This window comes from Malus sylvestris, chromosome 10, assembly GCF_916048215.2.
Source record: "Malus sylvestris chromosome 10, drMalSylv7.2, whole genome shotgun sequence".
NCBI lineage: Eukaryota > Viridiplantae > Streptophyta > Magnoliopsida > Rosales > Rosaceae > Malus > Malus sylvestris.
Genome location: NC_062269.1, coordinates 9,727,603 through 9,742,482, shown reverse-complemented (window position 1 = coordinate 9,742,482; position 14,880 = coordinate 9,727,603). Strand labels below are relative to the sequence as shown.

Sequence of the window (14,880 nt, the reverse complement as noted above, 5' to 3'; positions counted from 1 at the left end):
TTATGGAACTGGCCTGAACCTAAAACTTCAAAGAACCGGCCCGGCCCACCCCGTTTTACTTTTCAAAAATTAGGACCCTGCCCGTACCCAGCCCGTACCAGCATTACCCGGCCCGACCCGCGGTTTCTATACCTGTTTGCCCACCCCTACTTCAAATACTAAGTTCAATTTGGAGTACCATGCTTGAGCGGATTGTTTGAGTCCCTATGTGGCTTTATGGAACTTGCAAACCACATTAGGTTCATTTTTTTGGGAGTGACCAGGTGTTAATCTCATATACACCTCTTCTTCAAGTTCACCTTGAAGAAATGCATTATTCACATCCATTTGGAACAATAGCCACTCATGGTTAACTGTCATAGAAATAAGAACTCTCACAGTGTTCATCTTAACAACTAGAGTAAAGGTCTCCTTGTATTCAATGCCATAAGTTTGAGTGAATCCCTTAGCTACTAGTCTAGCTTTGTGCCTCTCAATTGAACCATTAGAGTGAAATTTAGTCTTGTATATCCATCGGTTTCCCACAACTTGTTTTCCTTTTGGAAGCTTGACAACACTCCAAGTTTGGTTGTCATCTAAAGCCTTGAGTTCTTCACTCATAGCTTACTGCCACAAATGTTTGTCTCTTGTTTCTTGGGAACTTTTTGGCTCACTTTCAGTTGACAACTAACTGAGAAATGAGGCATGAGATTGAGACAAGTTTTGATAAGTGACAGCTTTGGAAATAGGGTGTCTTGAAATGTAAGTCACATGCTATTGGAATCTAGAAAGATGATGTCGATCTCTGGTAGGATTTCTCCTTGGACTAGGTTGCATAACTTCTTGACTTTGATCTTGAGTTGGAACAGATTCAGAAGCATCATTACTGATTTCACGTTCATTAGTGGGATCATTGGTTAGCAATGAAGTAATGCACTCATGCACTTCAGCTAAAGTAGGTAAAGGGAACAGTTCCGATAAGGTCTCCCTTTGAGAAATAGCCTCTGGATTTTTGCAGAAATAAGGAGTGAACTCATCAAATCTCACATCTTTGGATACAATTATCTTGCGAGTGCTTGGATTATAACACTTGTAACCCTTCTGAGAGCTAGAATAACCCATGAGTACACACTTGGTTGCTCAAGGTTTCAATTTGTCTCGGTGTGCAACTCGAATATGAACAAAACAAGTGCATCCAAATATCTTGAGATGGGAGATATCAACAGTTCTTTCTTTTGTGACTTCATATGAAGACCTAGAATTCAACACACTACTTGGCAATTTGTTAATAATGTAGGTGGCTGCAAGAATTCCTTGAGATCAAAACCTTTTAGGCACATTCATTTGGAACATTAAAGACCTAGTTTTCTCCAATAAATCCCGATTCTTCATCTCGGCTACACCATTTTGTTTTGGTGTACCTGCATAACTAGTTTGGTGCATAATGCCATGTGTGCTTACATAATTTAACATGATATTGGATGTATACTCAATGCCATTGTCTGATTGTAATGTATGTATTTTAGTAGAGAAATGATTTGTAACTAGCTTGTGAAAATCGTTAATTGCATCAAACACTTCACTCTTAAACTTCAAAAGGTACAACCATGTAAACCTAGAGTAATCATCAAAAGGTAACATAGTACCTATATCCCTCAAATGATTCAATCCCAGAAGGACCCCATACATCAGAATGAACTATTTCAAATAATTTGCTAGTTCTAGACTTGGATGTTACAAAAGGAAGCCTAGTAGATTTTGAGAGTTGACATGTTTTACAATCATGTGAATCCTTACAAATATTTGGAAACAAAAAAGACAACACTGGTTATGAAGGGTGAGCTAGACATTGATACGAAAGTTGGTGTTCTTGTGGGATGCTTAAACTGGCAAAGGACTCTTTGACAACACTAAAATCCTTTGACAGATAGTACAAACCATTCAAGTAGATCCCTTCACCAATCTTCCTCTTAGTGATTCCATCCTAAAAGACAACATTATGAGGGGAGAAAATTTCAAGGCAATCTAGGGTATTTGTGATTCTTCCAATAGATAGAAGTTAAAAAAGGAAGGAAGGAACAAAAAATGCAGTTGACTTCACCTTATCACCCATTAAACTGATTTTCCCTTTGCCTAAGACACGCTCCCCCTTAGACACGCTCCCCCTTACCATTGGCTATAGACACATGCAACTTGTTGGTCATATAGTCAGTGGCACATGCGTCTATAATCCAAAAATCATGGAAAGTTTTTACATTAAGAACTGTTGAGAGAACACTTATTATACCTGGGATATCTCCTTGCGGTAGAAACTAGCAAACTTGCCAAGTAAAGCTGTGGGATTCTCAGTTGCTTTGTCTTCACTCTTAGTGCTCCCTTTCTTCCTTTGGATATAAGAAACAAACTCATTAATTAAGGTAACTGGATTTGAGGTGAAGTTTACCAGTCCATCAATTGATGTGATGGCTGCATGATATGCTTTGGGTGTGTGAGCTTGTGAGTGACTATTGAAATGACCCTTGGCATCTCTCAAGAACTTGTTTGCTTTTTCAAACTTCGGTCTCAGTTATGGGTGCAAGATCTAGCACTTCTCCCTCACATGACCACCTCCATTGCAATAGGTGCACTTTCATTCTCGCCATTCTGATTTTTTTTCCCTTTAACTGTTGTTTGTCTCCAGTTGGCTTGTGGTTGACAGAGAAAACTTTAGCCTCTGAGTTAGGCTTGATATCAACACTCATCACTTTCCTGAGAGTTTCTTCTCATTGGACAGCATGGCACACACTCACAAAAGAAGAAAGCTCATGAGTCATTAGGAAATGGCTGCAAAGGTCTTCATATTCAGATCCCAAACTAGCTAGGAGTTGAAAAACCTTGTCTTCATTAACTCTCCTCAAGAGCACAACAGAATCACTAGTATGTGGACGAAACAAATCGAGTTCATTCCACATGGTCTTCAAGCTTCCAAGGTGTTGAACAAAGGTTTGATCACCTTGCTTCAGACTAACAAGGCTCTTTTTGAGCTGGAAAACGCAAGCAACATTGTTTTGGCTTCCATACATCTCTTTGATAGCTTCACAAAGAAGATGTGAAAATTCTGAGCAACTAAAAAGCTCATATAACTTGGGCTCCATGGAGTTGAGAACCTAAGACATAATTAGCTGATCATCACACAGCCATGCATCATACATGGGAGAGGTAGATGTAGGAGGTTCAATCTTACCATTGATGTATCCTAACTTTGACCTTCTCCTAGGGCAAAAGTCACAGCTTGAGACCAAGGAAGGTAGTTGAATTCATTCAACAGAACTAAGCACAACCTTTGGTTTGGATTGATCTTACCATGAATTAAGTTGGGAGATGAAGTAGAGGAACTAGTAGCCTCTAAACTAAAAGGATTTTCTTCTGCCATGATTTTAAATAATCAGAAGAAAGAACAACAATGGTGGATCAATCAGAAGCAGGCCAATTAAGGTTCCTGCTCTGATACCATATTGAATTATGGATTAAACTTTGTTTTGTGTATTTCATCGTATGTTTGATTTACAAGTGAGGGCTCTTATAGAGAGACTGAGCAAAGCTAAAAGCCATTGGACAAACTAAGGTAACATGCCACTGAAGGAAACAACATATAAAACAGCTAGCCCTAGTTGCAAGTTACAAGATAGATTGATTGATTGATCCTAGTTACAAGTTACTAGAAAAACATAAAACCTAGAATTAAAGAGAAGGATGCAAAGTGGAGAGTAGCAGATGCAACTTGAACCCTGTACTTCTTTCAACACGAGTATATGATTTGAATCTAGGGATGGTCAGTCATACCAAAAAACGTGACAAATAAGAGTACTAAGTAGACGGAGTTGCTATCTCACCTTCATAAGAAAATCTGCATTAGCTCTATAAGGAGGAATCATCAAAATTTACACTGTGCTTTGATTTATTTTGTTCTTTTAAGAACAATCTTCCTCAATTGATTTATTTTGTTTCTTTCAAGAACAATCTTCGTCAAACCTCATACAAATCCATTAGTTCAATTTCAAAGAGTAGTAGTAGAAAAGTTGCCTGAAATCAACTTTTTTTGCAACTTCTTATCCAAAAATAAATGTCATATGTATGTATATAAAGCTATAAAGCACGGAAATAACAAGAAGCTGATAGAGAGAGGATTAAGATTCACAAAAATACCACAATGCATGTATCTTCCTTAAACCGGATCGATAGGCATTACTGCTACTCCGGTCGAAATGCCTTGGAATCTGGTTTTCTCCCTTTTTTTTTTTCTTTAGGATTCAACTTTTCTTTGTATATTATGAGTTCAAGAAACAAATCGTAATTGCACTAAAAGCAGGAAAGTCATAAGACAAAATAATAATATTTTGTTCATAGACTTTACCATTTCTTTCATCCGTTATTTTCTTTGATTATCCCTTTCTCTCTTGGAAGGCTTTACTTTTAAAGGTTTCCCAGCTTGGACGAGTCCTTTTCTTGAGAGTTGACAACACATTTGCAGGGCCGTTTCTAAGCAATGGTGGGAAGTTCGACCACCTAGGGCCTCGAATGAAAGGGGGCACTAGCTAAATTTTTTTTATTACGGAAAAGATAAGAAATGTAAATAATATTATTAGGAACTATAAAAGAAACATTTTAGAGCCCAATATTGTGTTCTTTTTATTTATAAGGATTCAATTCTAGTATAGTGTACGGGTCCAAACGGAATATACATTTGATCGAACAAAAAACATTTAATTATACATTACACCTCTCTCTTTCCCAAACCTAGCGTGCAAACAACATTCTCTCATTCTCAATCACCCTTCAAGTATCTTTAAGTTCTTAACCTAGTTTCAATTCTTTCAGAATACAAGAAACTAAAAAAAGAGAGAGCCTCCTGCTCTACGCAAGGCTCTCTATTATTTACATCCTTTGAGATCACATTATTATTTACATCTTCCGTCAAAACTGGATAATTTTCATTCTGATTTATGAAACGCCCGTTTCAAGGCATTATGTATCCCCCATTATGGATGATCTAACATGCCTTAATATTGTGTATTGAAGAGCTTTCCAACGGAAAAGAGATAGATGTGTTATGTGTCTCCACGTACGACCATATTCAATGTCGGTAGCTAAATAAGGTACAAGAAGTTGGAACCCTAGCTAACTCTAAAACCAGAATCAGGAGGGAAGAAATATACAACCCGTCTTTTCCATCATTTAACAAAAGGTAGCACAGAGAGTTCAACAAACAAGATGACACAAAGGGAAATCAACTGTCCCAATATGCCAGTTATTTCCACACAACCTGAGATACATTAATCACCAAACTACCTACTAATTATTTGCAAAGGTAGCCAGTTTCACTCGTATAAAACCACCAACACCCTTTCAAATCTCAGACAAACTGGTTGAGGTACTCCTCGACGGTGGTGTATTTGACATCAGGGTAAAGGGCTGTGGCTTCCACGCCAAATGAGGGCTCGATCTCAAAGTTAGTGTGGTCTCCCTTCACAAAAACTGAGTGGCCAATTGATAGTATCACATTGAGCGGCACAACTGCCTCTGCAAAAAGAACACAAAAATAAACCAAACAATTTTAAATTTATCTCAAAATGTTTGAAACAAGCAAGAAAATTCAAATCAGTTGTTCCCAGAATGACATTGATTGCCACTAACCTTGGATATTCTTGAGCAGCTGCTCCTCCGGGACATAGATTCTCTCGAGGGTTTTGCCAATCTTCTTCTCCCACAGAGAGACAAGCTCATTGAATGAGATGGTGTTGGCAGTGGGCCTGATGTAGAGGACTTTGTTCAAGGTTCTTGGGTCATCCACTGCCCTAATTGTGTACGTCCCAATGTCGTCTTCCTTGTTGAAAATTGCTTCAAATCAAATAAAACGAAACCCCCCATTACATTTTCGAAAACGCAAATGTGGGCTTTATGCAGCAACCCAAAGAAATTCAACCCCATAACTACTACTCAAATTTTTTTTTCTTTTGACAAAGTAATCCTTTAAATACTACTCTACGCAGAGGAGAAATCAAATTTTGTTCCAAAAAAGGCATGCACACATCAAATTTATGTGCAAGAATGGCGTGCATAGAGTCCTGACCTACTAGCCTAACCAACATATGTATAGCAATTACTCATTGCTGAACAAGTTACCAAAAGCCAAAGTGGGTTTTGTGCAGTAAATTGAAATAAAATGAAACCCCAGAAAATACATCTGTTCAAAACCCAAGGTTTAGTTTTAGGTTTTACCTTAGGTTGCATAGACACCAAAACCCTGAAGTGTACACTCCGACAACCCGACACGCCCCAGACATGACTCGGATGCAGTCAACGACTTGGACACGGTCAAGACACAGCTTGAACAAGATCAGACATGGCTTGGGCCTTTTTGAAAATTTAAAAAACATTTTGGGGCAACTTTGGAAATATGGAAATTAAAATCTAAAAGAGTCTCCAACCTCAACCTAACTTCAGTCATATCTTTGTTCTGCATCCTATGTGAAGCATTTAGCATTTAGCATGAGCATTTTGTTATATTATGAATTCGAAGAATTATTTTTAATATATGTAATATTTATTATATTTTAATCACTTTTTTTATCGAGATTTTTCGTATGGTTATGTCACCGTGTCGCATGTCCTCATATTTGTGTCCGTGTTGTGCAAGATAGGTTTTTACCTTTGGGGTTTCCATCGCCCAAAATGACGACTTTGTCCCTAGGAGGGGAAGAAGCTCCGGGCTGGTTCAAAGTAGGTAAGAAGTAACCAGCAAAGAAGTTGGAGGACACATAGGTGTAAGGAATCCCCTCAGCCTCCACAGCTCTGCGAATCTTGGCCTTGGTCTCAAACGCCGATTTGGCAGGCTCAACAGCGTGAACTCGGTCGACGTCATTTCCAAACTCCGAGGGGAAAAATCTCTGCAATCCAATTCATACATCACAATCGCAATTTACAGAAAAAAACAAAAAAAACAAAAACAAAAACAAAAAAAAATTACAAAAAACAGAGTAACCCAAAAAAATTCAGAAGTTTCACCTTAACATTGCCTGCTTTTTTAATGGCAGCAATGATCTTGCCCTGATCAGCCAACTGCGCGTGCCCCACCGTCGAGATCACCACGTCGACTTGCTTGATCGCCTTCACCAAGCTCTCGTGATTGTACAGATCACCCTGCAAATTATATTAAAAAAAAAAGAACAAATCAAGCAAAACCAATTGGCTAATCGGGTTAAAAGGCTAGAAAATGATATTAATACAAACCAGGACGAAGTTGACGCCCAGAGCCTTGAAGTTCTCGATGACTTTGGACTTTGCCGGGTTGGAGAGGGTAGTTTCTCGGACCAGAACGTAGGTGGGGTGGCCGGCCTTGGCGCTGGCCTCGACAATGAACTTTCCAATGTAGCCGGTGCCACCAATGAAGAGGATTTTGGACTTGGATGCCATCCGGAATGGGATTGGGGGGAATCGGAATGGGATGAGTTTGAGAAAGAAGGCGAGTGAGAGGGTTCCGAGGGAGATGAGGAATAAGTGGATAGCTGAGAAGTCCATTGACAATGATCAAAGTGTCTTTGCTTTTCAGTGTGAGTGAGAAATCAACTTTTACAACTTCTTATCCAAAAATAAAGGTCCTGTGTACGTATATATAGATATAAAGCATGGGAAATAAATAACACCACGATGCATGCATCTTCCTTCAACCGGATCGATAGGCATTGCCACTACTCCGGTCGAAATGCCTTGGAATCTAGTTTTCTCTGGGATTCAACGTTTCTCTGCATATTATAAGTTCAAGAAACGAATCGTAATTGTACTCAAAACAGGAAAGTCACAAGACAAGAAAGTAATCTTTTGTTCATAGACGTTACTATTTCTTTCATACCTTACTCTTTTCTTTGATTATCCCTTTCTTTCTTGGAAGGATTTACTTTTGAAGTTTTCCCATCTTGGTTAAGAGTCCTTTTCTAGGGAGTTGAGTTGACAACACATTTACAAACCGTCTCTGAGCAAGGGTGGGAAAGTGTACCGCCTAGGGCCTCGAATCACAAGGGCCTAAAATTTTTGGGAAATTTGGAAAAATAACCAAAATCTAATATAAAAGTACTAATACATCCTTATGATTAAAACTTTTTACAAAACAAATCCAAAAAAATTCAAGGCCTCACTTCAGCAACCTAGACAATTTCAGCCCTCTCAAAAAGCTCAAAAGCTCAGCCAATTTCTGATGAGATGTTTTATTAAGCTCTTGTTTATTTTTCCATCTAATATTAACAGTTATTTTTCTAAATTTTTCAAAAATCCCAATCTTTGTCATCTTCTTCCCATCTCAACAAAACCCAAAGGTTGGAGCCTCACACAACGTTACAATTTGTTTTTCGAAGACAATCATATCATTTATTCAAGGTAACCAATAAGTAGTAAGATCTCCCCCTTTCTTTCCCTCTTGCATTTCTCTTTGTTGAAGATCAAATTATATTTAAGTACACATTAAAATCAAATTGGGCTCTGATCTGTAACAAGATTTATAGAAACAGGATTGTGCTTTTTGTAGATCAACTATTTGCAAAGTTGATTTCCAGAAGAAAATGTGTTGGAATCAGATAACACCAAAACAAGTTTTGTGGTTACAGCTCTAATCTTTGCAATGGTAGGCGTAATTGCTTCCCTCATTGTTAAAAGGGTATATTTGTATTTTTATATCAATTTTTTGTTCTAATTATAATAAAATTAAAAGGATGGCTATAATTCTATATGGGGTCCACATTTTGGTTATTTTTCCAAATTTCTCAAAAATTATTATTATTATTTTTCCAAATTTCCAAGAAATTTAAATAATATTATTAGGAACTATAAAAGAAATATTTTAGAGCTCAACATTGTGTTGTTTTTCTTTAAGGATCCAAATCTTGTATGGTGTACGTGTTAAACCCCACCCCAAAATTATTGTAATTTCATTTTTTCCCCTAAAGTTTTATTGGAGTTACAATTTGGTCCCCTATCCTCTACCCAATCAAAATCCTCTTTTTAGATTTTCTAAACATCTCCTCCTCTCTCTGCTTGCCACGTGACAAGCACTCACCTTTACCCTCTCTCTTCTCCCCAATCTCTCTCTGTCTCTCTCTCTCTCAAATCTCTCACTCTCTCAGCTCCCTCTCTCTCTCTCTTGAATCTTTCTCACACTCTCCCTCCCCGAGCTACCCACTCCACCATCGAACCCACCACCCCTACGACGACAACACCCCCAACTCCGTCAATTGGATTATCTATTCCTCTTTCATCTCTGTGAAGTAGAGTGAAGCACAGAGAAACCATGGCGACCCCCAAGACCTTCGAACAAAATCCGGCCACCTCTAGTCTTTCTACGATATATTAAAGGTACCAATTTACTCCCTTTCATCTCTATCGTCCTTTTATTTGGTAGATTGTAGGTTAAGGAGTAGATCATCATCGATCGAAGCTCGGGCGGCTCTAGCCTTCGTTCCTGATGAGAAATGGATCGAATGACCCAAGCTCAATAAACTAGGCCTTTTGGGACTGTTTAGGACCCATGCCTTAGGCCCATTAGCCGTTTAAACCCAACCCAAAATCCTTTTAGTTTATTTTTATTTTTTATAAAAACCCGAAACACTTTCAGTTTAGGCCAACCCTTCAAGCCCAACCAATTTGAAAACCCAAACCCTTTCGAACCTAGGCCCTTGGGGCCGTATAGAATTTGGGCTAGGCCTTTAAGCCCAAGCGCAATGGCAAAGCCGAGGCCGCCGAACCTAAGCCCAAGCCCAATCCGACCCAACCAAGAGAACCTAGGAACCCCAGGCCGTGCATGAAGGCGCGTGGACCTGCGCGTGAAGGGTCACCCTTGTCGGTGCATGGAGCACATGCGCCATCATCCACAGTGGTGCCGTTGAATTTTCTGGCGACCCGTGTGGCGGGGTGTGAGGGTGCGTGAGGCGGCATGTGACCGTAACCAAGGTCCCTTTTTATGCTTTTTGACATCCTGAATTCGTTTATGATGTCCGTTTTTCGAAATTCAATTGTTTGAGTATAGTTTTGTTTATTGTACCATTTATGTGCTTAGGTGCAATTATTAGCAGCAATTCCGTCATTCATATTTCATACGGCTCTTCGACGATAAAGTATTTGTGAGTGGACCCCTTCCAAAATGCTTGTTTTATTAGTAGAATGCATACATGAAAAACATGTTTTAATGACTATGTTTTATGAGATATTATGTTTATTGAGAATATTTTGGAATACCATATTTTATCAAAATGATGGTCCTTGTAGTATATATGATGGATGACTATATACTATTTATGAACATGCTTTTACACACTTCTTTGTAGTATATATGATGGATGACTATATGCTATGAAGATGTTTCGAGATATATGTACCTATGTTTGGAAAGACTATGTTCAATGATTTTGTGCATATCTAGTGGTGACTGTTTTGCCTACGGGCGAGGAAGATATATGGTTGAGGGAGATATTGGTTGAGGGGGATATATGTTGATGGCTTCGGGCCGAGAGATATACGTACCGGCTTTGGGCCAAGAAATACTGATACCGATACCACTAGTTAGCACACTATATACGAGATATGTTTCATGAAAGATTTTATGGCATGCTAGGGTTTCTAGAAAACCTATTACTTATCATGCTATGAGTTTTCATAAAACTTGAGGGTTAGTATGTTGAATAACTGTTTTATTATTATGTATATCAACTTAGTCCACTCATGTTTGTTTTGCTCTCCCTCAGGACATAGGAATGAGGATTACAACACGAACTACGAGGCTTTCCCCTACTAATGATATCGTGTCATCTCTTCTGCTTTGACATCATTGTAATAGCTCTTCTCTATTTTATCTTCCGCTTGTAAAATAGATTAGTTGTATGCTCTGAACATGTCATGTATTATCATTAGATTCATTGTTGGCAGTTGAATATTATTTTATTATATTAGTATTTCCAACAGAATTATACGCATGTTTTACATGTTCTCAGCATATGCATTCATAAAAAGGCTTGCGTCACCCTCAAGTGTTGGCGCTTAGGGTGGCGTGTGACCGTACCCGAGGTCCCTTTTTATGTTTTTCAACATCCTAAATCCATTTATGACGTCCGTTTTCGGAAATTCAATCGTTTGAGTATAGTTTTGTTAATTGTACCCTTTATGTGCTTAGGTGCAATTATTAGCGGCGATTCCGTCATTCCTATTTCATACGGCTCTTTGACGACAGAATATTTTTTAGTGGACTCCTTCCAAAATGCATGTTTTATTAGTAGAAATGCATACATGAAAAGCATGTTTTAATGACTACGTTTTATGAAACATTTTATGAGATATTATACTTACTGAGAATATTTTGGAATACCATATTTTATCGAAATGATGTTCTTTGTAGTATATATGATGGATGACTATATGCTATGAAGATGTCTTGAGATATATGTACCTATGTTTGGAAAGACTATATTCAATGATTTTGTGTGTATCTAGTGGTCACTGTTTTGCCTACGGATGAGGGAGATATATGGCTGAGGGAAATATATAGTTGAGGGAGATATATGGCTGGCAAGAGATATATGGTGATGGCTTCGGGCCGAGAAATACTAATACCGATACCACTAGTTAGCACACTATACACGATATATGTTTCATGAAAGGTTTTATGGCATGCTAGGGTTTCCGAAAAAACCTATTACTTATTATGCTATGAGTTTTCATAAAACTTTTTGGGTTAGTATGTTGAATAACTGTTTTATTATTATGTATATCAACTTGGTCCACTCATGTTGGTTTTACGCCCCCTCAGAATATAGGAACGAGGATTATGACCCGAACTACAAGGCTTTCCCCTACTAGTGATATCGTGTCATCTCTTCTGCTTTGACATCATTGTAATAGGTCTTCTCTATTTTATCTTTCGCTTGTACTCTAGATTAGTTGTATGCTCTAAACATGTCATGCATTATCATTAGATTCATTGTTGGCAGTTGAATATTATTTTATTATATTAGTAATTCCAATGGAATTATATGCATGTTTTACATGTTCTCAGCATATGCATTCATAAAATGGCTTGCGTCACCCTCAAGTGTCAGCAAGCACGTGGCCATCCCAATGTCCCCCGGACATCGGGATCAGGGCGTGTCAATACGGGTCCAAATGGAATATATGTTTGATCGAACAAAAAACATTTAATTATATATTACACCTCTCTCAATCTCACTTCAAGTATCTTTAAGTTCTTAACCTAGTTTCATTTCTTTCAGAAAACAAGAAACTGAAATAAAAGATAATTCGACCGAAGTTATTGAAAAATTATTTTAGGTTAAATATGGCATATATGACACGCTAAATGAATTGGCAAATCTTGTGCACTAAGAATGATACGTTGCAAAGCTTGATTTTGAAAATGTGATTGATGATTTTGATTCTAGAAATGTAATGAGAAATTTTAAATGAAGGTATTCTTATAGATTTATTTTAATCATTTTTTTTTTTTGATAAACGATAGAGCTAGTGAGTTAAATTGTTAATTGTTACTGATTAGGGGGTCGGTTAGGGGTATTCTTATAGATTTATTCTAAGTTTATTCATCTGCTTGATACTTATTTTAGTCAAGACTCAAACTATTATGTTTTACCCAAAAAGGATACATTGAAAAAGACAATTTGTAATTTTATTTAATCTTGTAGTACCATTAGCTAGATTCAATTTCATACGGACATTGCTGTCCTGTGAGAAATCAACTTTGGCAAATTCATTCCTAAATGTTTTTAACTTTTAATGTTGCACGAAAAGAGCTTAAAAATCACAGGCACCATTAAATCTGAATAAAACTGGCCACTTCAGAAAGATGGTCAACCAAAAGAATTAACAAATCATATATTCTACATTTCGGTGCGGCATTTCATCAAACACCATACAGGCACCACAATCTTTACTAATTTTATCATAAACTTCAGTATTTCATTCCCTACCAATAAAAAGATGGGAGCTCATCCAAACCCTAAAATAAAAGACGCAAAAATATGAAAAAAGGGGAGAGATTTATAGCCTGTCAGACAACCGAGTGACCACCCCAGCCAGAGAAGACTGGCTGAGAACGATCCTCTACAGTCAAGATGATCCAGAGACAATCCGATTGTTAATCACGCTCTGATCACACGGTCCTGATTCATCAACCAGGTTTGAGTTCCTGTCTCCTTAGAGATCAAGGATACAGAGGTACGATCCTATAGAACAGATCCTGTTCAAGTAAGGTCGTGAACAGTTGGTCATTGTTTAGGCATATAAGCAGCTTTAGTAATCTGGAAACGGTCGATGTGGGACAAGAAATGAGATGTTTCGTTTTAACAGCTAAGAGCGCTCTCGCTCCTCTTCTCTCTTCTGTTTTTTGTTCCTTTAGTTTTCAATAGATTTGGGAGCCGAAACTACTATCTCTAAAATTTATACAGAAAAACCTGTGTGAGTTAATTGGGGATACGTTTTTGGGTTAAAAGATAAACAAGTTGGACGTATGCTTAATTAATGTTAAGAGAATACTAGCAACCTTTTTATTTAAACATTCTAGTTCTACTTTTCAGCTCTAGTTCTCATCTTATTTGGACATTCTCATTTGATTTTTAGGCCGCCCTTAAAGATCATTTGTGCAAAAAATTACTAAACCTGAAATTGTTTAGTTGTATAACAATTTTTCAATAAAATAGATTTAATCAAATTTCTCACTCAAAACTGAAATTTTAAAATGTTAATTGAATGCTTGAAGAATTTCTTATTTGATTGAACTTTTTCAAAGTTGATCTATAAAATATAACCTAGCAATTAAAAAAAATTAATCATCAAACGAAATTGGAAGATTAAAACGATAACCTAAAAAGTAAAATAAGAAAGTTCGACTCAGAAGATTGCTAGCATCTCCTATTGAACTTTTAACTAGATAATATAGGGAAATTTTATTGGACTAGGATTCTCTCCCTTCCTTTTTCCATCCCCTTCCTTCCCCTTCTCTCACATTCTCTATTTTATATTTCTCGTTTTATAAAAAATTAATATAAGATGTTGACGTGGTTTAACTGTGATTGTTCAAATATGAGGGGAGGGAAGGGAAGGAAAAAAAAAAGAGGACAGAATCGTACTCCAATTTTATTTGTTATTTTTATTTCTAAATCCTATTAATTATTTCCTCAACCACAACCACCATGCCCTTCAAAACCAAATCTATAACCCAAAAGTCATCCTTAGTATCTTTATCATTTTGTAAGCCATTACATTTTAAGTGTCCTGGGTACTCCCACACAAGAAAAGGCGAAACATGGCATCAAACAAAGAAAAAGTGAAAAAATAAAATAAAAACTCAACTACTTACAATTAAATTTAAATTTATAACCTCACTCATTAGTGTAAATATATCGTTAAATAAAAAGTTAAAAAATAAAATCAACTACTAACGTACAGTCCATTAAATAAACAGTCGAGGGCTGTAGTCGCCATTGATTGATGTTGAAACCCACAAAAATATGACATTACAGTGTGAGCTAGCTACTTGATATTAGGGAGCTCTGAGAAAGAAAGTAGCTGGAAAGAAATTGAGGATGGATGGTGGGGTTGAAGCGTACTACCAAGGAGCCAGCAACTATCGACCCAAACATTAACAGATCCAGATCGGTCTTGTGCCATGTTCGGATTGAATATCGCGCCGCTCCGGGAAACTCCAATGGATCTAATTACTAGCTAACTTCCGTTTATTCTAATGAGTCTGCTCCTGGGCTTGATTTCCGGCGAGTGAAGGTGCGGTAGGCCTATTACTGGATAAGAAGGCCTAAACCATTAACACTAGTCTAGGTTTTTTTTTTGGCGAACTGGAATAACTAACGACCGGGCAAA

At 37.5% G+C, this 14,880-nt stretch overlaps 1 protein-coding gene, 1 long non-coding RNA gene and 1 other non-coding gene across 4 annotated transcripts; 1 reads left to right on the top strand and 2 right to left on the bottom strand.

The window, feature by feature from the left end:
* Window positions 1-5,169: 5,169 nt before the first annotated feature.
* LOC126584769 (phenylcoumaran benzylic ether reductase Pyrc5-like) lies at window positions 5,170-7,721 on the bottom strand. Its single transcript, XM_050249110.1, has 5 exons — window positions 7,249-7,721; window positions 7,024-7,158; window positions 6,668-6,905; window positions 5,653-5,856; window positions 5,170-5,538 (listed from the first exon to the last, which is right to left on the bottom strand). Exons 1-5 carry the CDS (start codon window positions 7,534-7,536, stop codon window positions 5,372-5,374), a joined length of 1,032 nt encoding a protein of 343 aa, XP_050105067.1. The 5' UTR covers window positions 7,537-7,721; the 3' UTR covers window positions 5,170-5,371.
* A 1,202-nt stretch (window positions 7,722-8,923) lies between these two features.
* Window positions 8,924-10,944, top strand: LOC126585283 (uncharacterized). Of its 2 annotated transcripts, none has more exons than XR_007610395.1 (2): window positions 8,924-9,360; window positions 10,746-10,944. It is a non-coding gene; the product is annotated as an uncharacterized LOC126585283 (long non-coding RNA). The 2 variants fall into 2 exon arrangements; XR_007610396.1 differs by having other exon boundaries at window positions 8,924-10,124.
* Window positions 10,945-13,048: 2,104 nt separating this feature from the next.
* LOC126588125 (small nucleolar RNA U3) lies at window positions 13,049-13,261 on the bottom strand. Its single transcript, XR_007611348.1, has one exon. It is a non-coding gene; the product is annotated as a small nucleolar RNA U3 (small nucleolar RNA).
* Between the last annotated feature and the right edge of the window lie 1,619 nt (window positions 13,262-14,880).

Excerpts from the sequence above, each read along its gene's own strand:
- LOC126584769 (XM_050249110.1), bottom strand. The coding sequence starts at position 7,536 with ATGGACTTCTCAGCTATCCACTTATTCCTCATCTCCCTCGGAACCCTC. Across the intron at positions 7,159-7,248 it reads TGGGCGTCAACTTCGTCCTG|GGTGATCTGTACAATCACGA; the intron begins GTTTGTATTAAT and ends TATAATTTGCAG. Across the intron at positions 6,906-7,023 it reads AAAAAGCAGGCAATGTTAAG|AGATTTTTCCCCTCGGAGTT; the intron begins GTGAAACTTCTG and ends ATTGGATTGCAG.